This window comes from Pseudopipra pipra, chromosome 5 (assembly GCF_036250125.1).
Source record: "Pseudopipra pipra isolate bDixPip1 chromosome 5, bDixPip1.hap1, whole genome shotgun sequence".
In the NCBI taxonomy this organism is placed as follows: Eukaryota; Metazoa; Chordata; class Aves; order Passeriformes; family Pipridae; genus Pseudopipra; species Pseudopipra pipra.
In genome coordinates, this window is record NC_087553.1 from 14602307 (window position 1) to 14629134 (window position 26828).

General features: G+C 43.3%; 2 protein-coding genes across 3 annotated transcripts in view; both read right to left on the reverse strand.

Annotated features, from left to right (window-relative positions):
• Positions 1 to 5480, reverse strand: part of B4GALNT3 (beta-1,4-N-acetyl-galactosaminyltransferase 3) — a 65404-nt gene extending 59924 nt beyond the window's left edge. Inside the window, exon 1 of the mRNA XM_064654600.1 lies at positions 5322 to 5480. Within this exon, the coding sequence (XP_064510670.1) occupies positions 5322 to 5463 (142 nt within the window). The 5' untranslated portion in view covers positions 5464 to 5480. The remainder of the gene's footprint in view (positions 1 to 5321) is intronic.
• An 8772-nt stretch (positions 5481 to 14252) lies between these two features.
• On the reverse strand, positions 14253 to 26657 carry CCDC77 (coiled-coil domain containing 77). 2 transcript variants are annotated; one of them, XM_064654602.1, is made up of 11 exons: positions 26431 to 26657; positions 24859 to 25075; positions 23506 to 23648; positions 21834 to 21927; positions 20505 to 20562; positions 19653 to 19747; positions 18230 to 18378; positions 17660 to 17900; positions 16629 to 16754; positions 16386 to 16544; positions 14253 to 14645 (listed from the first exon to the last, which is right to left on the reverse strand). In XM_064654602.1, exons 1-11 carry the CDS (start codon positions 26460 to 26462, stop codon positions 14499 to 14501), a joined length of 1461 nt encoding a protein of 486 aa, XP_064510672.1. In that variant the 5' UTR covers positions 26463 to 26657; the 3' UTR covers positions 14253 to 14498. The 2 variants fall into 2 exon arrangements, with proteins under 2 accessions (XP_064510672.1, XP_064510673.1); XM_064654603.1 differs by having other exon boundaries at positions 16392 to 16544; positions 26431 to 26656.
• Between the last annotated feature and the right edge of the window lie 171 nt (positions 26658 to 26828).

The window sequence follows — 26828 nt, forward strand, 5'->3', positions numbered from 1 at the left end:
GGGCATCCCCTGCCTGCTAAAGAATGATCCATATTGCTCTCGGTAGCCCTGGATGCTCCATTGAGCCTGTGATAGTGGTCTGTGCTGTGAATATGGGCCTGGGGATGTTAGCTCCCTTTACATACACTAGTGCAGAGCAGGATACAACAGCACTTCTGATCACCCTCCAGGAAGACTAAACTGGCCACCTGGAAGTGAAAAATCTGCCTCACCTGCAGTGCCCATCCTGCAGCTACAGGCCCACAATGTGCTTTGGGGATCAGGGTTGCTTGGCACAGGTCCTCGTGAGCGAAGGTTTCACTAGTGCCTCCAAAAGTACAAAAACACCACACGCAAACTTCATGGTACAGACACTTCCTTCAGTCAGGACAAGGTGCTTCGGGGGTGATAGTTTAACTCTTCCTCAGCTTCCACAGAGTGGAAATAGATACTTCAGACACCACTGGAGAGCCACATGGTCCGATTTCTCGCCGTGTGCACTAAGTAACCCTCAGAGCAATTCTCTCTGCAAAAGAACGATACTGTGCATGCACAGGCAAGTCACCTCGCGCGTGAGCGACTGCAAAAGTCAGTCCGTGTGCATGTGAATGAACCTGTGCACGTGAATGAACCTGTGCACGTAGGTGTGCTCCTCTTTGTGCTTCTGAGAGTGCCTGGGCATGGAGGTGAGAGAAGGAAGCTGATACATTACAATAAATGACCAATTTCAGCCTCCTGCCAGCTCCTTCTCTCCCACAAACACACGCACCTGTCCATTCACACCAACACCTGGGGCAGTTTTTAAGCAACTCGCACTGCTCCATAGTAGCCTGGATGCCTGAAGATTAGAGCTCACCGTGGTGGAGGGATAAGAAACCAATGCTCTGGGAAAGGAAAGGGACACTGAAGATGTACATACTGCAAAAGTCTTGCCAAAGGACTTTTTTATTTGCACATCTCCATGGTTTCTTCTGAACCCCTCCTATTTCCCGCTTCAGAGAGTGGGAGTGCACACTACTGAGGTAGAAAAGCAGCAGTCTGAGAATCTAGAAGTGAGACAGAAATCACTAACACAGTCCAAGATAGGAAGATAACATACAGTGTTATTTACACACAACAATAAAATGTGGAGGAACCAGGGTAGGTTGAAGCAGCCAAGAGAGGCAGGTTAAAGAATGCCCCCCCCCCCATTCCTTGTTCCTACAAGCTGCACCTCCCAGGATTCTAATCTAATCCTGTACACCCTGCTTGTGCCTGGCTCAATGTAACCCTCACACCTGCAATAAAAAGAAATCAGTGCAAACAATTTATAGACTCCTGAGATGCCATGGTCTTTTCAGCAGAAAAAAGCCCAGATTCTGCACAGCAACGGCTGGGAATGACCTCACCTCCAAGTTTCCTCAGGGATGGGGCTTGGGTTTTACTACGTTGACACAAGATTTTAAAGCAAAGGGGGATCACTGCACATCCTGCCTGCAAGCACAGCTCACTGACACCAGCTGTGCTCCCTCAGAGACACACCTTTCTGCTCAGGTGGGCCAGATGAGGCACTGCTGGGCACAGAAGAGAACACCAGAGGTAGCAGGAAGAGTTGCCTGACCCAACATCTCTTCCATTCAAACAGCATTGCAGCAGCTCTGGGAAGTGGCAGTGCCTTAGAGTGGGGGGTCTTCCCTGGGGAAGACCTGTTGCTGCACTTGTCCCTTCAAGCTCTGCTGCCAAGCCAGGGGTATAACAGCAGTAAAGGCAGGGTGCAGGCCTTGCTCTCAAGACCTCTGTGCTTTGCTGGTGTTTTCTCCCTTGTCAACACCTCATTCACCTTTGAAAATAAAGTCTTCCCATCTCCAGCATTCACTTGCAGGAGCAAAGTGTGCTGTGCAGCAGCTTGTAAAGATGAGAAAAACATTCCTACTGGAGAGCCCACTCCACAGAGGTTAGGGCCTGTCAGCAGCAGGAGTAAACAGACTGTCTCCAGCTCCTCCGGTTTCTTGGCAGGGAGGCTGTATCCTGCCTGTTACAACTTGTTTTGGATGACAACAGGCCACATTTCATGTGAAGAGGGTGCCCATCTTCAACTCACATCAGCCTACTTGTTTTTCTTCACTCAGCTGTAAACATGTTTAAGATTCCTATAAATACCTATTGGGCAGCAGACCAGCCAAACATGCTCAATTAAGAGAAAAAAAAAAAAGAAAGAAAAAGGCAAGCCCCACAACAACAATAGAAACATGGAAACACCCTCCTGCCCATGAGAGAACAGTTCTGTCAATAAAGCTCACAAATTTTTTTCTTTTACCAGACTGACTGCTCATTTTAGCATCACCTTCAAAGGAAACCCATTCTATCCTCTGTCCTTCTCCATCCCAACCTCCCTGACAGCCACAAACAGCCCAGATCGATTTTGACCACATGAATCCCAACCCATGGTGTACACCAAGCACAAGGTCTGCACTTCAGGCTGATCCCTCAACCTTTGACTTTAACATTACAGCAAAGTGAACCTCACGCCAGAGCCTGCCCCAGCACATGGGGATGTAGCATCATGGATGCCAAAGGATACCGACGATTACGGCATATTCTCCTTGACTCCTTATTCTCTTTTATCTAAACTATTTATATGCTTGAATTTGTTGCATAGCAGAGCTGCACATACATCAAGGAAGGACAGCCAGGGCCTCAATTTTTAAGCATCACTTACTGACCATCTGACATTTGCTTTCTCCACCACTCATCTGGAGGGCAAAGAGGAGGAGAGGAGCATAAAGCTGGGGAGGGATCCATCATGCCTAAAGACTTGCTCTAAGGCACTGACTTGGGAGCAAGGGGGTATCACAGGGGCTTCTGCTCCATTCCATGCATGGCTGAGAGGAAAAGGAATATTTTCTGTGACTCCTTATAGCCTTTCATGAGGAAGACTCACCTCTCTGGAAAAAGAAAACATACTTGGCTTTCCAGATACTGGCTGTTCTATTCTACAATGCCTTTTAGGGAGACAAGAAGAAACTTCATTATAGATACAGGAGACAGAAACAGTTATCTCCTGTAGATCTCCTTCCAAGCCCAGCAGCTCTTCCTCTTTCTGCCCCAATGGAGAAGCCTCTTAGCCTTTTGCTCAGAAGAATTACCCAATAAACAGCCTTTGTATTTTATCATTAATAACTGAGGAGGCTGTTGCATCAGATGAGTTGAGGTGGCAGCTCTTGGTTGGTCCCAAGTGTGATTTGCAGTAGGGTTCTCACCTGGGACATGCAATGGAACACAATGCAGAAACAAGGGGGAAAGCATTAATTGCTTTGAGAGGCACTCCCTCCTACACTAGCTCCCTGGGATCTTTGGAAAGAGTCACCATGTGGAGTCACAAACACAGCCATCCCTGTCCCCAGAGAAGAAAACATTACTTCGTTTTAACAGGCAAAAGAAAACAAAAACTATTTGTCTTTTGCTCAGATTTCTGATTTCTTTTAAAACAAAACAGGCTTTTAGAGGTAGTAGGGCAAGAGGAAGGGTGGGGAGGGTCATGGATTAACCTTCCTCCTGTTAGCAGGTTCCAGGATTCTGGCCACAAGGCCAAGAAAACACGACACCAAGTGCCCAGTGTGACCACAGCCCTCCGTGATGCTGCAGAGCCGCGAGGCACTGCCAGCTGGAGGGTTTCACCCTCCCACCCTTTCCAGCAGCATTTTAATCCTTCTGCACGCAATGAGCAGCAATGTCTCCGGTGGATTTGGGAGAAGCTGGACTTTTATATAATTGAACTTCAAAGTAATTATTTTTCTCATCTTCTGTTTTAGTTGCTAATAACTGTAATCATGTCACTGCTTTCCATTTCAATGTTATAACAGAATGACTTTTGTAACAGAGATGTAAAAATAACCCTGTCTAAAAGCAAAGAGGAAGAACCCAATTCATTAAAAAAGTTGTTTGCTCTTGCACATCTCTGCTGTCCTCATGCTCTCTGCCCATTTCTCCCATCCCCTCCACCTACCTCCCTTTGCATTGCTGGCAGTAAAAAGACCATCACCTGTACAGCTCCAAACACCTGACTCAGCCCTCTCCCCTCATAACCACTATTTTAAGTACTTCTGAGTATTTAAATACTTCTGAGCTTGTTTTCTCCCTTGCTGTACTACACAAGTCCTCTGTACACCTGTACAGTCTTGTCTAAGGAACTTTGGAAGGGGTATTGGCAAAGTGGAGTACAGTAAGAGGCTTGGTGAGATGGTGCAAAAGATGTAACTCAAAGTAAACTTATAGTGCAACTCATCTTCTCATTTCACCAGGAATGAGGAATTCCACCAGGCACAAAAAGCAGATTGCAACTAGAGGATTTATCCTAACCAAAGAAATCTGATTTGTTACCCTGCTGGAATAATAAATGTATGATTTTAGCCTTAACATCACATATAATACAGAACAAATGAACAAGCTGAAGTCCTGTAGTGGACTTTGTGGGAGTAGACATTCATGGTGCTCCCCACAGAGCCACAGTTTAAAGCTTTAAGACTGAAACCAAGCCTGACTCATAGGAGTAAGAATTAGGAGGTTTATAACATGTTAAGAAGGGACCAATATACTGAAAAGTATTATTAGTTGAATACTCATGACAGTTAAGAAACTATTATCAAATTAGATTAACTCCAAGCACTGCTATTCTTTTAAAAACACCAACAGCATCATAGGCTTTAAAAAAAAGTGAGACATTTGAAACTTTCCTGTAACTGTAAAAAAAGGAGAAGCATAAGAACCCACAAGACATTGATAAAAATAACTGTTTTCCCATAATTCGGGGGGGGGAGAGGGGGGGGAAGAAGCTCAGTGCACTTCGCATCATCCCCGCCGTTCTCCTCAAAGTTTGCACAAAGCGAGCCCGTTACTGGGCGGGCGGTGCGCCTCTCCAGGGTATGCATTCCCTCCTCCTCTGCATACACTTCTCCTCGCATCAAAGCGATATTCAAAGCATCTTTGCTGCCTTCCAGATTGGCACCGAGAACCAGAGACACCTCAAAGCCCGTGTCTCCGGGCTCTGCAATTCCAGCACGGTCGCATTTGGACAGGTCTCCCCACACAGAGCGGGGCGAGAGCCCACAGGCCAAAGGCAGGGAGTGAAAGCCCCAACGCCCGTCTCCATCCAGGGGGACAAAGCCCCGCTCCGACCCCCGGAAGCAGCGGGGCTGCGCTCACCCCTCGTCCCTCCCTGGCCTGGGGAGGGGGCTCCGCACCGGCGCCCGAGCGGGACGGACCACCCGGGGCCGCGCCGGGCTGTGAGGGACGGGACCCCCCCTCCGCCCTTCCAGCCCTTCCCCGCCTTCCCCTCCTCCCGCGGCGCGCCGGGGGTCACTCACTGCGCTCCGGGGCAGCCCCGCCGCCCGCCGTGGCCACCAGCTCCAGGTAGGCGGCCCAAAGCCCCAGGGCCAGCGCGCCCAGGGCCAGCAGCAGCCGCAGCAGCCGCCGCCGCCTCAGCCGCGCCAGCAGCCGGCCCCGCATGGCGCCTCTCAGGGCGCCGGGCCCCCGCCGCCCCGGGACATGCCGCTCCCGCCGGCCCGGCACCGCACGGCGGCCTCGGACCCCCCGCCCGCCTCCGCGGGGCGGGCCCAGGTGCGGGGCGGCGCCGCGCCCCCGCGGGGCAGCTCCCGGGGCAGCTCCCGGGCCCGCTCCGCCGCCGCCCCCCGCACCTGCCTCCGCCCCGCGGGGGCCGGGCCGGGGGCTGCGCCGGCACCGCGCCGGGGCCGCGCTGAGGGCCGGGAGCGGGGACACCCCACCCGAGGTCTCCGCTCCTGCCAGGGCCACGGGAAAGTCGCCTCAGAAGCGAAGGGGGCTCCCAACCCTCCCTCAGTGCCGGCGGGAGCATTGGGGGATCCCTCCGAGCAGAGGCGTTATCATTTCCCGTCCTCCCAACGGAGCGAAGCAGGATGAAAGAGGGCAATTCAAATTCACACAGTTATTACACGCAGCTGAATCCATCTTAAAGCGTCTTTCAGCTGGTGCAACAAGTGTATTTGCTTGGAAGCGCTTTGCTAGGTGAGGAGGAACGGGGCTCGTGAGGTCTCCAGACCTGCTTTCCGAAGCAGCTGGCTGGATGCGATGTTACGCTGTTCGGACCCCCGCAGGGAAGATGTCAGAGGCCCATAGGAAGGACAGGACCTTCCCTGGGTGAACGTTGTGCTTCGTTACACATCTCGAGCACGCTTTCGAAGTGACTCTGTCAGAGTCCCTCCCATGCTGTTGATTTCGTTCACATCACCAAGGTGTCTCGGAGGATGCAAACTGATTCCTCCTGGGTGAAGTGAAAGCGGGAGATGCTGTCTGGGATGTACATCATGCGGCCAGCAGGGGAGCCAGTCCAGAACTACCCCTTTCCAAATATGTATGATGTGAATGTTGGGCCATCGGCAAAAACCGTTTCCCTTTACAGCTCTGCTCCTGCAGAGATGCAGCTCTTGTGCTGCGTGGAACCATGAAAAGAAACCCTTTGGCTACAGTTAGTTTTGAAAATGCATGCAATAATGACAGACCTTTTTTTTTTTTGTGACTTTTTTCCACTGGAGCCTGCTAAAGTGGGAGGCTGCTTAAAAGAACGCTTGCTGTTATTTGGCTTAGAAAACGTGCCAAAGGCATTTTAAATGGCATTGAGGGACACGGAAGTGTGGTGTGAGTCCCAGGAGGGACAGGCTGACATTGGCAGAGTGCCAGCATCTCAAGTGTTGCATGGACCAGGAGCTGAAGCAGCATCCACAGTCCCTGGCATCAAGTGCTGTACACTGTGTTCCCAGCATCCAGGCAGCACTGAGAGACACTGCTATTACCTGTCACACACTGGGATGGACCAACAGATGATGGATTTCCTTTTTATGAATGTTTCACAAAGGTTGCAGAGCTATCTCCCTTCTCTTGATTAGGGAAAGCACATCCAGAGAGTTTTACATCTCAATGCAGAGCTGGAAAGACATGATTTTTCTGAAGTTGGAAACAAACCCCGTGGTGAGGGAGGCTGGTGAGTGCCTCCGTCCTTGGGCTTCCCGGCCTCCCTGGGACAAGGTCCATTCTGCAGGTTTTGAACTTGTGTTCCTCCTTCCTACCTCACTGGAGGCCACAGATGTACATCCACCATCTAAGCTTGAATCATGGGGGTACTTCCTCCAGTACAAACAGAAAAGGCTGCCCACAGTCAGGCCCCTGGTACCCCCACAACTGAAAACAGGGAGCTGTGCACCAGTTTAATCATTGGAGGGCAGGAATCTCAGGAGGCCATGACACTCACTGCTAGAGTTTTTTGGTGGAGTGTTGGTTTGGGTTTTATCTGACATGAGAGAAATAAACCAAGTTTTTATAGTCGTTCCAAAAAAGAGAAAAAAAATACTAAGAAAAATGTGTAATAAATACAGATCTAAATTAAAATTTATTTGCCATTTAAAGAATGAGAATTGAATGATGTATTCTTAGCAGGAAGTTGTCTGCATTTCTTAAATGAACAACCTTATGCTTGAAAAATTACAACCGCACTTTTTTGGAAATTTGTTGCATATTAAAATAAGTAAGCACATTTATTTCTACTGAACATGGTACTAAAATAGAGGGAAGGGAAAAGCAAAATTAAAGGCTAACAGTAGTATTGTTGACTTCTAAAGAAACAAAGTCTTTTTCCTGATAGAACTATGCTATAATGAAGATAGAGAAAAGCTCTTGTCTCTGGAGAAAAAATGAAGACAATGACTACGGCATGGTGATTTCTATCTGTTACAATATAGTTAAAACAGAACAATATTAAGGAACAAAATTAATCTGAATGTGTAACAAATAGTGAACTCAGGAATTTGAATAGCTATACACTGTACTTAAAATAACTAATTTTGGACCACTTATTCATTGCAGAAAGCACTGATGTCCAGGAGTAACATTACCGCTGACAGTAGTGTTTTAAAACCACCTCACATAAATGTTATTATCTCAAGTCTACCAGCAGTCTTATATTCCCAAATTCTCAAGCACCCCAAGACACATGAGTGCATGCCCAGATGGCCACATCTCTCATCCCCTCACTGTGTGCAATATGGTAGCAGTGGAAAGCACAGTTTATAATAATCCTGTATGGTGGGATTAACCCCATCAGGGAAAGAAACAGCTGGAATCAGTGATGCAGGAATAGGGTCTGTGTTGTATGGAGGTGACTCGGGGAGCTGGCACTCCTGACAGACCACCCTTGGATATAACAGATCACTGCTGGCTTCAGAACACACCTCTCCCAGCCTACCCTGAACACGCATTTCAAAGAACCTGACTCTTTGCCAAAGGAGCCAACTGGAGTATTTTTTTTGCTTTGTTTGAGTTGCTGTTTGTTTTCCATTTTGGCTATGTTTCCTCATGATAAAAGCAGCCTTTGATACAAGTGCAGCACTTAATGCACATCTCCTGTTCCTCCCGGCTCCTCTCTCTAGATCCTGTACATCCCTGCCTCTCCTTGTTATACTTTTGCTTCTAGTTATCTAACAACTGTTTTTCTGTTCTATAAATTACTTTTAGCTCCATGCCAACAATCCTTTCTCTGTAGGCTCCCCAAAGGTTCAATTATCTGCCACTTGCTCCTTCCCTTCTTTTTTCTTGTGTGATTTTCAACACTAATTACAAGCTCCACACCAAAGATACCCAACTGTCCCTAGACTTCACCATCCCAGTGGCTCCACACCCCTTTTCCTGGCCTCAGCCATGCTCTGAAGCACAAACAACAATTTCATCTCAACACTCCTCATCAAAATGGCTCAAAGGCAGAAGTGTTTCTCAGAGGAAAAGGCAGTCTCTGAAGACACAGTTCCCCATTATCTCCCTTTTTGGCTCCTCAGGAATGGACTGGGCTCTAAAAGGCATTACTGGTGGAGCAATCCCAGAAAAACCCCCATTAATGCCACAGCTGAACATCACTGTAAGGGAATCAATGTGGTCCCACAATCAACAGCCCATTAGCAAAAGGACCTCCTTGCCCAGTTAAGTTGTGCTGATACAGTGAGTTTTGCTAAGGTAGTTATATTTTACCAGTACAGTTACACTGTCAACATTTGTAGGAGCTGACCTGAGTTGGGTTTTGAGACTTCCTTTTGCTGTACACATGGCTGTGCTCCCTCAGCACTGACTTTGACTGACATTGCTCTCCTACAACTTGCCTGTCTGGGTGGAAAGCCTCATTCATGATTCTCTCTTTTCACTGTGTAACTCTCCATAGGTCTCAAGCCCCAGCTGTCCAGATAAAGTTACATAGAAATGGCTGCCCTTCCTTTTCCTCAGTAAGGAGGGCACATTTTCACATGAACTTCACCCAGTACCTCTAGGAGCACCTTCTGATTGCAGGTCCTGTCCCAGGAGTAGACCTGAATTACTTCCTGCACACCAGAACAATCTCTTGATATCTAGAGCACATTTTCACTTGCAGAAAGAAGTTTTTATATACTTTAAGCTGAGAACTTTCAAAAGACTTTCCATGGTTTATATATTTACCATAATGAAGGGTGTATCTATGTATTCCATCATTTTGGAAATACATGTTTTCAAATCTGAAGTCTTGCCTAAATTTCCTCCTTTCCCTGTCTTAAAAGTACTAGTGCTTGGTTTGTATTTTAAGTGACTGTGCTCATCATCCTTACTTTTCAAGAAGTTCCACAGGCACGTTATTAGGGACATAACAGAACATTGTTGATGAACAGCATCCCCTGTAGATATCTGTCTACCCAAGCTAGGATTGAAGAGGAAAAACTGTTTTACTGGATGGTTTAGAAGCACTTACAGTGAAAGAAAGGCAATTCAATCTCTGAATCACTACAGGAGAATCGAGCACCTCCTGGATGTGCTTCACCAGGATAAATCCAGAGCTTTTTATTAAAATCAAACCCATTTCAACAACAAATCCCTTCATGCCTGTGCAGTAAAATCATTGTCTTGCTTTAACATTGAAGCACTTCTGTGTTAAAAGCCTTTCTGAGTTTTCTGAATAAAATCAAATAATCTGTATTTACACATTTGTAATCTGTCCCCAGTCCAACAGCATCGCAATTCTTAAAAAATGCAATTTAGACAGTGTAAGTGAACAGCCAATCCCATTGAGGGCTCTATTTTTAAAGCTGGATTTCTGGAGCTTACTTGAAGGGCAGCTACTCTAACCCATATTCAAAGATGCCCTTTCTCCAGCAGTTCATTTGGTGCTAAACGGGAAATACCAGAAGTCCACTCCACTCTTCTCAAATACTTGAGTTACAGCAGAAATATTTCCTGCTAGTGAGTTAAATTCCAGTTACCTCTGATGGCCAGCTTCAAACAGAAAGTCCTTAACTTTTGATGCAACTTAAGAATCAAAACAAACTTTGCTCTTTGTGCCTGAAACCTTACGAAGAGCCAGAAGGGATCATTGCAGCTTCCACCTCTCACACTTTCTACACTGTATTCAATCATGTTTTGGTGCATAAACCCAGTCCACAGGCTAAAAAATGTATATACTTCTACAGCTAGACTTGCAAATTTAACAATAACTGTGTAGGGAGTAAAAGGGATATTTTCTTACAATTTAAAGCAACTTGAGAACATAAATGCAAAATACTGCAGAAAAATGAAAGAAAAATCTTAAAGTGTCCCTTGTCTACAAATGATCCACGATGCCACTTTGAATGGGGACAAATGGGACATCTTTATTAAGATTTTGACCAAGTGGGTACATATACATTCTAGTGTATCAAACTGAATGTGTTTGTGAGCTGTCATTAAAAGTCTGACCGACATCACTTTTCATGAGTATGAACAGAACAAAGTACACAGGCAGCTCGTCTCAGAAGAAGAATTACTTCCTGCCCTACATACAGAGACATTTTAATTCCAGAATATACTGGTAAAGTGTGTGTGTCTCCTGTTTACATAGGCAATTTAAATACAGCACATACTATACTACTGTTTAGATTTATTCTGACACCTATGAGAGCTGTTAATCTGCCTTTCTAAGTGCAGTCACAAATTACTGCAGATTGTGGTACAGGAAGATCACAAGGGATTTTCTTTAATTTTGGGGTTTTTTACCTTGTGTAACCTTGCTGTGTAGGGTTAGCTGACACAGCAGACAGTCCTATAATTAAGGCAACTGTATGAATACTAAAAAACTCCTACAAATATTGCATATAAATACATCATAGGTTTGAAGCCAGAAGGAACTACTAAATGGTTTCCTGTTAGTTCATGTTATTATATTTCATTAAGTTCTAATGTGTCCAACCCAGTAACTCATTAAAACAAGGTACCTTCTCCAGAGGTGAAATAATTCTTTGATTTGCAGATAGAGATAGAGAATTTGTTACCTCCACAACTAGTTATAATGAGGGGGGAAAAGCACAATCTTCCTGTTAAAAATGTACGCTTTTTAAAATTAACTTCAGATTCAGGCTACTTGTTCTTGCTCAGCATTGCTCTGCTAGGATAGAGAGGCCTTGGGTAGATTTTTTTGTCTTCAAGAGACATGTATATTAATCAGGCTTCTTAATGTAATATAAAATGAGCTCTTGCACAACCTTTTCTCTACCACTGAATCATCTGTGGTTCTGTGCCTTAGCCAATATTCCAACATTCCTTCCAAAACGTACGCGCTCCTTCCGTACCTAAATAAAGCTGCACAACAATAAGGTTTTCCTCTATTCATTTTTCTCCCATTTGTGCAAGAGACATTTTCATATCTTGGCTCACAATAAGAGCATTTGTCCAGTTCTACCTTTGATCCTGCAGTATAGTCTCCATATTCTTAGAAGCAGACATTTTGGAGATCTTTCAAAATTCTGTGCTCCTACATTCATAACCTGGCATTTAGCTGTATTGGAATGATACAAGTCACACATTACTAACTTAAACTAGCAAAAAAAGCTCATTGGTCTTTGGAGTAAATTTTTTGATTTCTACCCAAAAACTGTGGGAAAAAATTGACTAAACTAGGTAGTGGAACCTCTCCCAGGAAACCCTTTTGAAAATGCCAATAATTCTTTATGGACCTCTTAAAGGGGAGTTGTCAGTGGTAGGAAGCACTTAGCTTTTTAAAGCAGTTCTTGGCATGAAGGTCCACATTTGTTTTGGCAACATTTCACATGATCACATGATGTCACACAAAGAGCACGTACAATACTTTGCACTTCCTGCACTTGGACAAATATTCAAGCCTCCAAATAAAACGGATTTACTGAGTAGCAATACCTTAATTTCCCTCCACCTCAAATAGGAAGTGTTCATAGCCTAGAAACAAATTAGGAATCAAGTTCAAGCTGCACTTTGTTTTTGACACATCAGCAAATATATTAGGAATATTGTCATTCTGTTCAGTCTTTCAGGTAATAAAGAATATTGGTAAGGAAGGCAGGAAATTAAACATTTACATCCTTCTTCCCCCAGTACTTCCTCCCAGCCTTACAAACCTAAATTGTCCAAGCCTGAAGTCTTTGGCCATTCACACTTCATGGTTTTCAAGTGAGCAAAATGTAATTTCAAAGGCAATTCTTTAGCTTGAAAGAGTTGAAACTAAACAGGAACCCATTGATTTCTATAGGTTAAAGAGACTTTTTGGTAGTTTCCCATCAGCTGAATTTAAGTAGATGGATCCTGCTGAATAAGTGGCTAATACTTCATTATGTAGCAATTTTCAGAAGCAGCCTTCCAGGACTTGAGATAACTTTGATATCTCATCTTCAAACCAGTAATATGTTATTTTGCATACAAACTCACTTTGATTAGCTTGACTTCTCTAAGAAAGAATTAGTCAACTAAGAGAGAGTGAGACTAAAAGATGGATGGCATTAAATAACCTTCCTCAACTGTCCACATCGCATTGGCACTCAAGTGGTTTATGAACCAGTTTTTGAGCAGTTCAGCATTTTCAGCTAAACTAACCAGTGCAACATACCTTAAAACAGCCTCCTGTAAGCTGCAGTGCTGAGCAGCCAGACACAGACTGTCAGAAAACCTGTGATGAACTGACCTCAAGAACACAGACAAAACAAAAGCCACAGTCCAGGACCCTAAGGGACAGCAAGCTTGTCACAAATAGGTTAGACAACTGAAGCAAGTCTTGACTTCTTGAGGGCATTTCTCCTCCCGCATTGCTTTAGCTGGTACTATAGAAATGATTCTTTCTTCTCCAAATCCTGACAGCACAAAAACATCTTTGGCATATCTACATCTCAGACACTGAATAAGGATCTCCATGGCCACTTCCATGTCAAAAAGAAATTGCCTGCTTTCACACACCAAGTTCTTTCCAATGGGAAAGGGAGTGCTGGTAGCCTAAAAGGTGTATACTTCAGAAACAAGGTAGGAAGAGGTAAAGTAGGAAACAGAGGCATTGAAATCCCTTTTCAACACAGATCTGCTCTCTGACTACGCGGTGGACAAGATTTGCTGACGCTACACTAAAAGCATGAACACCTGCAATTATGAACTTGGCTGAAGCCCTGTTGTAACCCTTTTCATGATTCCATCTGTTTTCTGGAATTGCGATGTTGTGATGTCTGGTGTGGAGATAATCATCATATGGCTAGAGAATCATTACACAGCTAGAGTTACAGTTCATGGAGCAACTAGGCACCTGCTCTTCCACCACAGTTTGTTGCAGTTCAGTAGCAACAAGTGCTGTAGCAGAAGTTGATCATGATTTCCTTGTACATAACCATGATATTTAGAGCTACAACAACAGATAATGTGGTGGCTAAGGAAGATACTTGATCCCTTTTATTATGGGCACCCTCTGTGTGTTAAGATACACTGGGAGGAAGGGGACAAGAAGATGAAACTTGATAGTGCAGCACCTCCCTCCCCACCAAGCATTCAAAACAAGTTCTATGCTGCTGGTTCTTGCAGGTGAGTTCTATAATGGGTTATCTTTTCCCACCATATTAAATCAGTCAGGTTTGTTCCAATTACGTAGAACCAAGCAAAGGGGAGCCATTTTAAAGTAGTTATGCTGTCAAGGGGAGAGTCAGATGTAATACATTTTAATACAGGCTTCTATATGTAATCTTTTCCAACTAAAATCTCCAGTTACATCCTGAAGTGCTAAGCACCAAAACAGTAACCATTTAAACTATTTTAAAAGCTGCTTCTCACATAGGAAAAGGTCAGCCAAAATTCAGATCCTGAACTAGATCCTTCTATGATTATTAATTTCTTTATAACCACATATATGGTTTATAATATGCTCCAAATAAAGGCAAAGGCCAGTACACACTGATCCCTACCACAGATATGAAGGAAAGAAGAAGTCATACACACACTCCTGATATATCAGTCATCATGTACTTTCTATGTCAGTCTTACCAGGTGCCATCTCTCAGCTGAAACAGCCATATAATCTGGCACTCTGGGAACAGCTCACACACTGTTATGACATTAACTGCAGATTTCCTCAAACCTTCTGTCAATGGATGCCAGGAAACAGAGAAGCAGGAGCTACTCTTGCATATGACTATTCCACTTAGCAATGTCTCATTCCCAAACCTAGGATGTCAGCTAACAATTCAGCCTCAGCAGACCCGTAGTTCATTCTCTAAACAGAAGATTTTTGTTTTTAAGTCTTTCAGTTGTCCTTGAATTTTACGTGTTAGTCTGTTTCCTTGGCGGACCTCACGTAGAATTGCAAGATCCTGCTCTGGTCCCATATTCAGAGTCACCTAAAAAGGGAAAGAAAAACAGATGCACATAAACAAAGCTGTACAGAATACAATTTAGAGAGTGCAATTATGATGAGTGCATGAGGGAGAGAACTCCAAAGGAGACCCTTTGCAGCTACCAAAGAAGATGCGTAAGTTAATGGCACTTTGATAATGCACATCACCAATAGAAAGGTGCTTTAGAACCAAAAATAAAGAGCAAAGCTTTCATAACATTATGGTGTTATATTACAGGCAAGGAAGAAATCTGGATAGAATATAATCAAGTTTACCCATAGCCTGTTGACTCAGCTTTCTAATTCCCGTATTACTTAGAGACCCACAAAAAGAGGCAGGTTAAAATATTTATCAAGTAACTTGTACCTAGCTCTAAGTACCTCACCTGATGTGATGACATTTTATCCTCTTTTCCTACTAAAACTAGAGGTGAGCTGCTGTGCCAGACCTGCTGCCTCCTAAACTGCACACGGTTCAAGAGCAGTTCAAGTACAACGCCTTGTTTCAGGCAGTGACATATGGCCTGTACTGAGCTGAACAAAGGCTGCTGGATAATCAGAATTCCTGATGGCAAGCTGGCCAGGGCTGACATTTCCTGTCACTCTGGAACTGGATAGCATGCCAGCCCAGTCACTTTCAAGGGCACGGGCTTGGAAGCTACTCTTAAACACCTTTATTTTCTTGACCTGCAAGGGTTTCTTATTGCCATCATGTAGTTCTTGGTCAAAGATTTTAATATGCAAATCACGAAATGTAGTCATCAGACCTCAAGTGATGAGAAGGATTTAACAACCAATCTGGAGAATTCTAGCAAATATTTTGTTCCCCTGCCCTCTTGTGGTTAACAGTGTAATGAAATGGAGAGTACAATTTAAAGCACACCTACAGATTTAAAACATACAGGTCTGTAGTAAGGGTATCACAGGCAATTTCCCCCCCTTTTGCATATGCTGTTTGGTCCTTACAGAATAAAGTTTAAAAAACAACAACAACAACAAAAAAATATAAAAAACCCAAGGCCTTTAGTCAAAATAAATGCATTAGTCTAAGGAAACTGAACTGTGCACCAAAAGTACAGGAAAAAAGTGAGTTCTATGCTATGCCTGGATCATCCTCTCAAGCATATGCTTGAGATAAATATCTCAAACTCCCAGCAACATCAAGGCTGTGGCTTCCCTTCTAAGCTGTTCTGATGTTCATCTACACATCTGGAAGCTACTACAGAGTACACAGAGTCAACTTCCAGCCATTCCTTCCACAGTGATTCTTGCAGAGTTACAAATGACATACTAACAAAGTAACAAAGAGAATACTCACAATACTTCAGTCAATGATCTAGCTCTTACTGGACCCAAACCAAACGCTATGGCTCCCAGAAAGAAAACAAATCATTACTTTCTTTGCAGGATAAACTTCTGAATCAAACTACTTTACTGCCTTGCAATTTTGAGACAGCAAAGTGAGCTACAGCTATCATGTAAGAACTTTCAGAGTGGAAACAATAATACTCAGCTAATGCATAGTCAGGACACTTCCTGGCAAGTTCAATGCCTGACTGATTAACAAAGACATGTTTTTTACTTTGTAAAACACATAAGAGGCAAGTTTTGTCAAATACTGATATCTAAAGAAGCACTTAGGAAAGAAATTATTTCCTAAACTCTAGGGAAATAGTGCATTTAAATACTGAGCATACAGCTCTATAGGGTAAGCCCATAATAGCCTGTCTCAGAAATGCTTAACTGCAACCTTGTAAATCTGCTTCTCTACATCTTTCAGTTTCTGCTGAAGCTGTTTAATGTCATTCTTGAAGCCTTCTACTTCCATACTACGACGTTTTTCCAGGGCCTCACATCGCTGAGTCATCAGCTTCAGGCGCTTCCCCATCTTTTCTGAGCGTTCCTATGGAGATGAAAACTCAATAAGGTATACAAAATAAAGGCTGAAGATCATCACATAGCTAGCAGATGATTACAGACTAATTACCTTAAAGAGTTCTTTCCCAGCATCTCTCTCCTCACGAATCCTAGCCAGCTCGCCTTCCAGGGTGACACACTGCTCTCTGTACATGTGTGATAGGTGTTGTTCCTGCGTTAGCTTTTCCTGCAGTGACTAGGACATAGGAGAAACAGAAAGAATTGACTCAAAAGACTCTGCTTACAAAATCTCCCCTGCTCTGGAAAAGCAAGTGTGATAAAATTGCCAGTATGACAGGCAAATAAAAACTAACAACTGGAGCTGCAGCTAATGAAATAAGTAGTTGTGGACAATATTCTACCATTACTTCCATTACCAAAACCTTTTAATTAAGTTAAATTGTATATGACTGCTCATCATCAGTTAAAGAACTCTCTCCTCTTCCCTTTAAAAATAATATTCAACTAATGCTGTAACTCTCCTCTTCGCAGCCGTTTCCCAGTACTGCATTTCAGAAGCATCTGCATTCAGTGGTAGATGAAAACCATTCCCTATTGCCTCTTTACTTTCCACTTCCTTATTGCCTGTTTACCCACTTCAGATCTCTCAGCTTCTCACTGGAAGTACAGTAGAAGTGGAAGAAAAATCCTGACTACTGTAAAAGAGCTGGAATACATCAACAGAAGGACTCCTTCTCCCCTGACAGCAGCAAGGAAGATCCAAACATGGCACTCTAAGTCCATTAGCTCAGAGGACTTGCACCAACAGAAAGCCACGTGCAACCAGCAGGTTGAAAACTGTTGGCCCCACATATCAAGTGACTTACAGAACTAGGGATTTGTTCTGGGCATGAAAGAAACCGCCAGTGACACACAACCATAAATCCTAACTACACATTTTATCTGAAATTCGCAAGCAATGCTGAGGTTGAGGCAGGAGAAGTTTTGGTTTAGATTAGTGCCAAAAGCAATGTAACTTATGGCAAGCCAGTACAGCTTTGAAACAGCTGCTAGCTACTGCCTGTTGAGCCAGAGCCCAGATGCTTGCAATTTTCGAGTTAAAAACTGTTAAAGAGCCTCTATCTAGGATAAAAAAATTACCTTTATTTCTCTGCTTTGGACTTTTGAAGCTCCATCATCAGCTCGATGCATCTTCTTGGTACCTTTATGCTTCTTTTGTCCTGATGGACTATTGAAAACAAGTTGATCCAGACCTTTGCCAAGTTGCCTCAACAGACAGTCCTTCTCTGCCATCCATGCTTTCTCATTGGCTCTGGCATCAAACTTGAGCTGGAGATAGTCACGGGTACTCTCATATAAGAGATTTTGTGTCTTTTGGAGCCTGCAAAAAGGGATCCCAGTGGAGTTAATTAACTTCTTTCCTAGTTCCTACCTTAATTTCCACAGTCATCACTGCAAGTTGGAAGCAGCATGGAAGAAAGAGATAGGTGCTCTCCTACTCATCTTAGCTCTTATCATCTAATGAAAGAAGCGCTATTCTTCCTATGTGAAATAGGATTTTTAATATGTAGATTACTCCACTCATCATCTTCCACACATACTACCAGATGGCTGCATAATTAGCTTTTCTGCCTGCTGCAGGAGCAACACATTCAAAGTCATAACATTTCTATTGTTCCATCTCTTCTCATCTCATGACTACACACTCACTTCTCTGTTATAGCTTTGATCTTCTCCTGGTCCCTCTGATGCTGGACTTCAGCTTCCTCCATGTGAATCCGCCTGTCCTCTAGTAGTGCCTCGACCTGTTCCTTGGATAATCGTGTCTGTTCTTCTATTTGAGCTTGCAAAGCCTGGATCTGGATAAGCAGAGGCAAACATTGCTGAACAAGACCTCAAACCAGTTCTGCTCCTGTCCTTGCAAGTCTCTTAAATTTCAAGATTCAGATCAAAGACTCTACCTGATAACATCTTTAGCAGTTCTGATTTCTCAAGTTTTCTTGAGAAAAGAAAACAACTGAATCATTTTTTAAAAAATCATGTTATAGGCAAGAGAGACATACCATAAACAGCAACAATAGGTTGAAGATATTGGAAAGATTTAAATTGCACATGATTAAATTGCATATGACAAATCCTGTGAAATATGCAGAGACACTTCCATTCCTCTGCTACCATCTTCCAATGAAATGGTGATATGAAAATACCTAAATTCTAGGAAGGCAGCAAGTCCAGATATATTGAACAAAAGAAATTACTCAACCAGAATTAATTACTAAATGTAAACAAGATAAAGAGTGAAGGAGAGGAATGCAAAGAATCCTGATCTAGGGCACATAGTCAGTGAGATACATTGGAGCAAATAACTGAAAAATGTGCATCTGGCCTTTATGTTAGAAACTATCTGGAAAAAAAATCTTGGTGTGTATTTAGATTGCTTATTTTTATGTCAATTTTGAATGATGCTTTTGTTCCAGAATAAATGCTGTTAGATAGCTAACTGGCCATCAGGTCAGTCAACATCACCCTTGAACAAATAATATTAATAATAATAACCACCACCACCAATATCTGCTGCACAAGTTAGTCCTTTATTTGCTTTTCTTGATTCATCCTTCCTCATACTTTACATACAGCTTCTGGTACCTTCCCCAGTTCATGATACTGCACATTTTATCTTTCATTCTGTCATGCTACCTTTCATTGAAGTCTAACAAAGGGAACATTTCATGGTACAGGTGCATCTTATTGGGGCTGCCTAATACTGTCTCAGACATGGTGCTTTTGTCAGATTACCATAAAACACCCAACTCTGCAGATCTTCAGGAGGTTTAATGTGAATTCATAGCCACTATCAAATTGTGGGAGATAAATTACACGTTCTATACTTAAGGGCAACATATTTCAGTTGACATTAGTGGAACATCTGCTTACATAAAGCTTTCAGAGTTCTTAAATCTACATTCACTGCAAAGAAACAGTTAAGTAAACTGACAGAAAATGTGAATCTATACTAAGATGCAAGGACTGATAAAATTGGTACATCTACATCTTATCTAAGCAGACAGCATATTTTTAATCACAATTTTCTGCAAGCCAGGAATTATGTCCATTGGTTAGCAAATGCTTTTACCTGTAGTAGAAGTGTTTGATTTACACACTGATATCTCTCAGAACTTCCTGGTTTTTCTCCTTGTACTGTTTCTTTTGAAGTGCTCCTCTCGGTACCTATTGCAGAAATGTACCAAAAGTAGAAAAGGGTATTGCATGCTTGCAATACCCTTCCAAGCATGACATGTTGTATGTTCTGGTGGGCCTACAGGAACAGAAAAAAGCTTGCCACTTCTATAGTCACAAGGACTTCTAGGAGGGCTAGCTGAAAGAAAAGACTTCCACAACTTAAGGTGATCACATAACTTTATCCCAGTCCATCACATCACAGTGTTTAGTATTTAGGCAACGTACTAAATATCTTGGCATATATAGAAAGCAAACTTGACACATTTTCTTAAATATATGATGAACAGGCAGATGTCACAGCTGCACAAACATCAAGCCTTGAATGAGTTTTGAGCTTGTCGACTAATTTCAGTCAATTTAGATGAGGCAAAGGAAAAAATTAGTATGTAGGCATATAAATACACACTACTGTCTACAGAAAGTCAGGCAGAACCTCAGGCCTTGGAATGGCTGTGGCAAAGGTGCCTGTCCAGTTGGTACCTGCATACTTCCAAAACAGCCACCTGATGGTCATACCAACCTCTTCCTTAGCTGGGCAGATCATGGACACAAGAGGTTATTTGAAAAGGTTTTGAAGGGAAGCCAAGAGCACTGCATGTATATGTATGTACACATGGACATTTAGGGAACCTGATAGAGATTTACCAAAGCATTTTCAGGAAGGAATTACTCCAGTATACTGGAGACAGACACAGATAAACAAGTATCAGTAGCTGAGCTGTTGTCAGCCAGCTCGATGTGGTACCTGGGCTGGAAGCATCATCTCGTTCATGTGACTGTGCTGGCATTTGCAGAACAGTAACCTAGAGAAACAAGATATCTGCACTGAACATCTCACTCACCAAAGCAACGGTCAAGAACAAATCTTAAAAAGTTAAAATGAGGTATCCAAAAGAACAGCATTACCTTACTCCTACCACAAGACAAGGAAGACACTCACAAATGTAATGTCCATGTTGAAAAGTTTCCTTTATCATGGCTGAGTTTTGCTATTTCTGCCTCTATTTTTTTCACCAAAACAAGTGGAAAGTAATTCTGCCTTTTCCGGCTTCATTAGGATGAAAGTCAGCACCCTCAGCAGGAAAGGAGCATTTTGGGGATAGAGAGGAGAAGAGGAAGGTGAAGATGATGTTATTTCCTTCTTTCACACTCCTTCTTGTCTCAGCAAGACAGAGAAACATGGAGCTTCATTTATCAGCACATTCATTCAAGCTACTGAACAAGCCTGGGATAAAAGCAAGTGTCAAGAATATTGAAACAACTCAACTGTTGAACTGAAACTTGCTTAACAGAAAAAAAAAAAAAGGTCATGACAGCAGGTTATAACCCCAATGCTTATCTTTAGGTCGATACTACATAGTAGCACTAATTTTAGAGCTACCCTAAACCAAGGAATTTTAAAGCTTCAAGATTTTTGAAGTACTTGGGTGGTGCAGAGCAACCATGAACAATGCAGCATATTTCAGCCTTTTTCTGCACCTTATTCCAAGATAAATTCTATATTCCCATCATATACTCTCTATGTCTGAATCATTTATGACTTTATAAAGGTTCAGCTACACTGCACTTTACATGTACTGCAATTTAATCAATTTAACCATAATTCTGAAATATGTGACACAATGTTGCCTAGAGGGGATGGTTCTTCTGCCCAGGAAAATGCTGCAGCAACCTTGCCACTTTCTCCTTGAGTGAGGCCCTAAGAGAGGCACTCCTAGATAGCTGATCTTCAAACACTGCACCCGGTTGCTTTCAGCACTTTTTTTTTCTTCTTGTGGTGTTCTCTCCATCTTCTCAATGACCATTTGCCAGATGACTTCAGACTCCTATCTGACATTCAGGAGGCTGACATGGAGGTATGTTTTGAAGGTAGAAGGAGGTTGATGCTACTTTCAGTGTGCTTGTTCGTACTTACCTTTCAGCATTTATACTAAAACCTGATGTTGCTACAGATCCCTCCTGTACTGGGCTCATTTAGTAACTTTTGACTTGTGGGATAGATCTGGTCTGTGGTCGCTCTGGGATACAGATGTTACAATCCAAAGCAGAGTTCTACAGAAAAATGGGAACTTGCCTTATGTGGAGGCTCATTGTGAAAATATGTAACTTCTTCATCAGCTCCCATTACAGTCAGGAGATGCTGAATTTTTTTTCTGTCCTCCAATTCCCTGGAATTCAAAGAAAGCACTTTTTTTTTTAAAAATACATCAAGACATTACTTGTTAATGCTTGCAAGTTTTCTAAACTGTTGCAGTTCTTGAGAATATTGCTTTAAAAACAGCTTCCTGAACACATTATGGATGTGGCCAATATAATAAGAACACCACCAATTCTGCTGGGATTGGAGAGCCTATTTGCAAATATGTCAATACTACATGGGTTGATACAACAATACCACATGCGGTCAAGAATTTTCATCAGAAAGTTATGAACTTTTAGATTTTAAGTGTCCATTGTTTTTAAAGCAAACTACGTTAAGGACTGTGTCAGACTTTTCATCACACTCTTGAAAAGTGCCAAAGAACAGCAACACATGTTTTGACTTACGTTCCTAAATCTTTAAGAGAAAACTTGATACTATCACTCACAAATATTCTGAAGAAGGTTGGGAGCTCCTTTGTCACTGGCAGCTTGTCTGGTATGATGGGTTATATTACAGTTCCCCAACTAAATGGCATTAAAAATGAGTGGCTGACATCATGATCTCAGAGTGAGGGAAAACTATTTGCTTTGGTCTGTATTTTCTACTCCAACTTAAGTGTTTTTAGGGCTGAGGAACTTTTGCTAGGCAAATGCAAGATCTGCATCTGGGTTTTGGTAGCAGGGGGCTACAGGGATGGCTAGAAGCTCTTCCCCCATGTTCAAGAGACAATGTCAGCCAGCTCCAAAATAGAGTTGCCACTGGCCAAGGCCAAGCCCATCACAATGGTGGTAGCACCTCTGGGATATTTAAGAAGGGGGGCTCAGAGTGCCATCCAACCTGGCCTTGAACACTTCCAGGGATGGGGCATCCACAACTTCTCTGGGCAACCTGTTCCAGTGCCTCACCACCCTCATAGTGAAGAATTTTCTGCTAACATCTAATCTAAACTTAGCCTCTTTCAATTTAAAGACATCACTCGTGTCCTGTCACTACATGCTCCTGGTAAAACTCCTTCTCCAGCTCTCTTGTAGGCCCGTTAAGTGCTGGAAGGTGCTGTAAGGGTTCCCTGAAGCCTTCTCCTCTCCAGGCTGAACAGCCTTTACTATCTCAGCCTGTCTTTATAGGAGAGGTGCTCCAGCCCTGAGATCATTTGATTGGTAATAATTTCCCCAAGTCAAGTCTATTTTGCCCATGACAGTAACTGGTGAGTGATCTCTCTCTGTTCTTATCTTGACCCATGAGCCTTTTGTTATATTTTCTCTCCTCTGTCCAGGGGAGGAGGTGAGTGATACAGAGTCTTGGTGGACACCTGGCATCCAGCCAAGGTCAACCCACCAGAGTCAGCTTCAATCAGAACTCCCACATTCAAACTGATAGCATGCAATCAAAATGTGAACCTACGTTAAACTTCTGCTCTTTCTTCTACTACCAGAATAGGAGGAATAATAACTGGAAACATATTTAGCATCCCAACAGAGCCCAGGGAAGTGTGGCATAATTGCTTCTCTGAAGACCCCAGATCTGGATGAGAACTAGCACACAGTGTATGCAATTGCTGCTGCCTGTGACCCAGCCCACACCTAAGACACCTAAGACAGCACACCTGATTTTCAGCCGGTCATTCTCTGAGTGAAGACGAAGGACATGTTCCCTCTCCTGGAAAAGGTAGACCTGCATATCACTCAAAGCCTTCTGCAACTTGGAAACCTCCTCTTCTAGCTGACGGACTTCCCACTGCAACTTGTGCTGAGTGGAGAGAATGAAGTACTTGAAATGATACAGAGCATTGGGCAACACTTACGAACTTCAAACTGCTTGTGCTCTGAGCCTATAACTGCTATAGAACAACAGCCAGCTCAAGTGAATTATTTTATTCTCTTATAATATTTGACCAGCTGAGGGCAGTATTGGAAAAATGATTTTAAAATGTTTCAGCAGGGAGTTCAGAGCCCCAGGAATCACTGTCACTACACAACAGCTCAATAAGGCCTCAGCAAGGGGGTCCAGTTTCCAGTGATTGCACTTCCACACTGGTGGTCAGAGCAGCACAGGTATGAGGAGTGTGACATCAACAAAAACATAGCAAAGCCTCTGCAATAACACTTGCTTTTAAAATAAATTACTGAATAATACACATTAAAGTATCTGTATGGTTTACCACTGAGAAATCTGGCTAGTTACTAAGTTACATTAATTATTTTCTACCTGGTGTGGAAAACTAACAAATCTTTTAGAAAATCATTCTTGTACAAAAGAAAGCACTATTTTGGAACCTGCCCCTCTTTTTCCCATATGAAAGTAACTTGAACAGCACATATTTCCCCAAGCTGCTTCAAGCATGGCCAGTACTTGAGGAGACACCTTAGTCACCTCAGAAGTGATCACTCTATTCCCAAAGGACCATCCACAATTATCAAGATGACTGTTAGAAAGATACATGCTGTAAGGCATATCAGAACACTGAATATCTTACAGATATTCTGTAAGATTTCTTCCTCTTAAAAGGCAGATTTGTAGGTTTTGGAGTTTCTTTTAAACTCTCATTTATTTGCTGTGTAGTTTACTGCTATGCTTATGAATTCCACTGTGGTAAATACAGATTATATCCATATCTCCAAGCCTATTACATTTGGACAAAAGAGCACTCCTTTACTATGAGAAAAAAGGGAAAGATACTGGACAACACAGAGAATGAGCATCTAAATTCAGGTCTTAATCAAAAAAAAACCCAGAAGCAAAAACCCCACTGAGAAGATATAACCAAACTATGGTAACTTCAGAAGAAGGTATGTTTCTGTCTGCTTTGACAATCAAAATCTACTTATTTCTTCATAGCTCAGTTCTACCACATTACTGGTAAACCTGGAGACACCTACGCTGAGTTTTCAACCGAGGAAAAATACTAAGTTAGTGGAAGGATATGTAGTCCATCACTGCTCAAAAACTTGTTCCCTACCTGATTATCATACGTTTCTTTGTATCTCTCCAGCCTTTTTACCAAATCCTCCTGTTCCTCATCAAAGTCAGCAATCTTCTTGCGGTAGTATTCCAGCAGCTCCCGGGAAGGATGGAGACGGGCCAAGCGCTCGCTGATAGAAGGGAGAGGAGTAAAGCCCTCCTGGTTTGGAGACTGGCAGTCAGCATATTTGGATGAGACATGGGGGTTTGGCGCCCTGGACAGAAAGAGAGACATGTAAGCTTCAGATAAGAAAATTCAAACACTTTTTAAAATAGCTGAACAGGTTTTAAATTTTTACACAGATTCGATTTAAAACGCAGATTAGCTTGACTGTGCTATGGGTATAACAGGTGGTCACAGCATTAAGGAGAACCAAAACCTTTGATATAGAATGGCTTGCAAGTTTATAATACTGTGGAGAAGGAGCTAACTTACAGAATAAGGAGGAAAAAATGTTATGGAAGCAAAGTCTCATAGGTTATTTAGGGAGGGTGAATGTGAAAAGAGGAGGAAGAAAGAACAGAAGGACAGAACACAGAGAACAAAAAGTCCATTGTTGTACAATTAGAAGCCACTGTAAAATGAGCAGGAAAACAATCTGTGACAGTCACTATCTGATACCCAGACAAAGAAACACTTTCTAGAGACAGACCATTGAATAAAGGCAATAATTCAAGATAACTGAAGCACCAGCCACTACAATTTAAGGTGTAGGTATAGGAATCTATGTGCTTTCCTTTCTGGTCTACTTGATCTTATCCACATGGCTTGTCCATCCTCAATAGTGAAGTAGAGCCTGCCAAGTTCTTGTATCTTACATTGAAATGCTAGACGGAAAGCAAGTCAATATTATGCAAATCAAATTAAGGACATGCATGATTACATGTATTTTCCTATAAACAATAATTACGACATTCAAACATTTAATCTGCTAAACAAGCACCAAATTTGCAAATAGAGCTGCACGGCTCACAGTTACCTTGGAAAGCATTATTTTTGTTATTTATGTTGATCCAAAATGTTCATTTTTTAAATGATACCCTGAGTAACAGAAGCCTCTTTACCAAAGATCTGCTTAATGAAAACACAGTCCAGAATCTGACCCTGGGACCAGTGCCAGAATGTTGATGATAAAGTGATTTGATGGATGGCACTGAGGCAGTGGTGACCTTTATGGAGCCACTCACCAAAGCTGCTTAGATCAGAACCCCAATGCACATCCATGAAAATGTGCCAAGCTCCTTAACTCCCGGCACTATAGAAAAGCGTTAAATATACAAAAGTATGATTTTTTTTTTTTCCCCACGTAGGAACTTGCTGCACGATCAAAAATGCCTTAGCACACTTAGAAAAATAAGTAACACCGGAAGGAAGGAAGTAACCCAGGCACGAGGTGAGCGCTTTATTGAGGAAGAACAGCAGAAATGGAAAAGTGTAAAAGGCAGGAAGCACAGCAGGCACAGGAGCGGGCCAGAGGGTGCCCTACGTTAAACCAGGCCACCGAGCAGGAAGGAAAGGGCTCCGGGACCCCCGGTGTCCCGGGAGGAGCAGCTCCCCCACACTCACTACCTTGAGCGGAGCGGGCTCCCCGCCGCGCTCATCGCGCCCCTGCGGAGCGCCGGGCTCTCCGCGGGTGGGGGACAGCAGAGCTTCGGGCACTCCGAAAGGCTGGCGGCGGGGAGTACCCGGCGAGAAACCCGCCGGGAAAGCCCTGGGACGGGGGTTCCCAGGATGGGGGGGTCCCGCCGCCGCCTCACGGCCCCAACGTCCAAAAAACCGCCACCATCCGCCCGCCGCGGCTTAAACCTCGTAGCGCCACGCCCCTCGCCGTCTCCTCCAATCACAGACGGCCTTCCATGCGGCCACGACAGTCTGCGCCAACCAGCGATCGCGACACGGGTGGCGGAGGTTCCGCGCCGGCGCCTCTGGGAGTTGTAGTCCTTGGGCGGCTGGGGAGGTCATGGCGC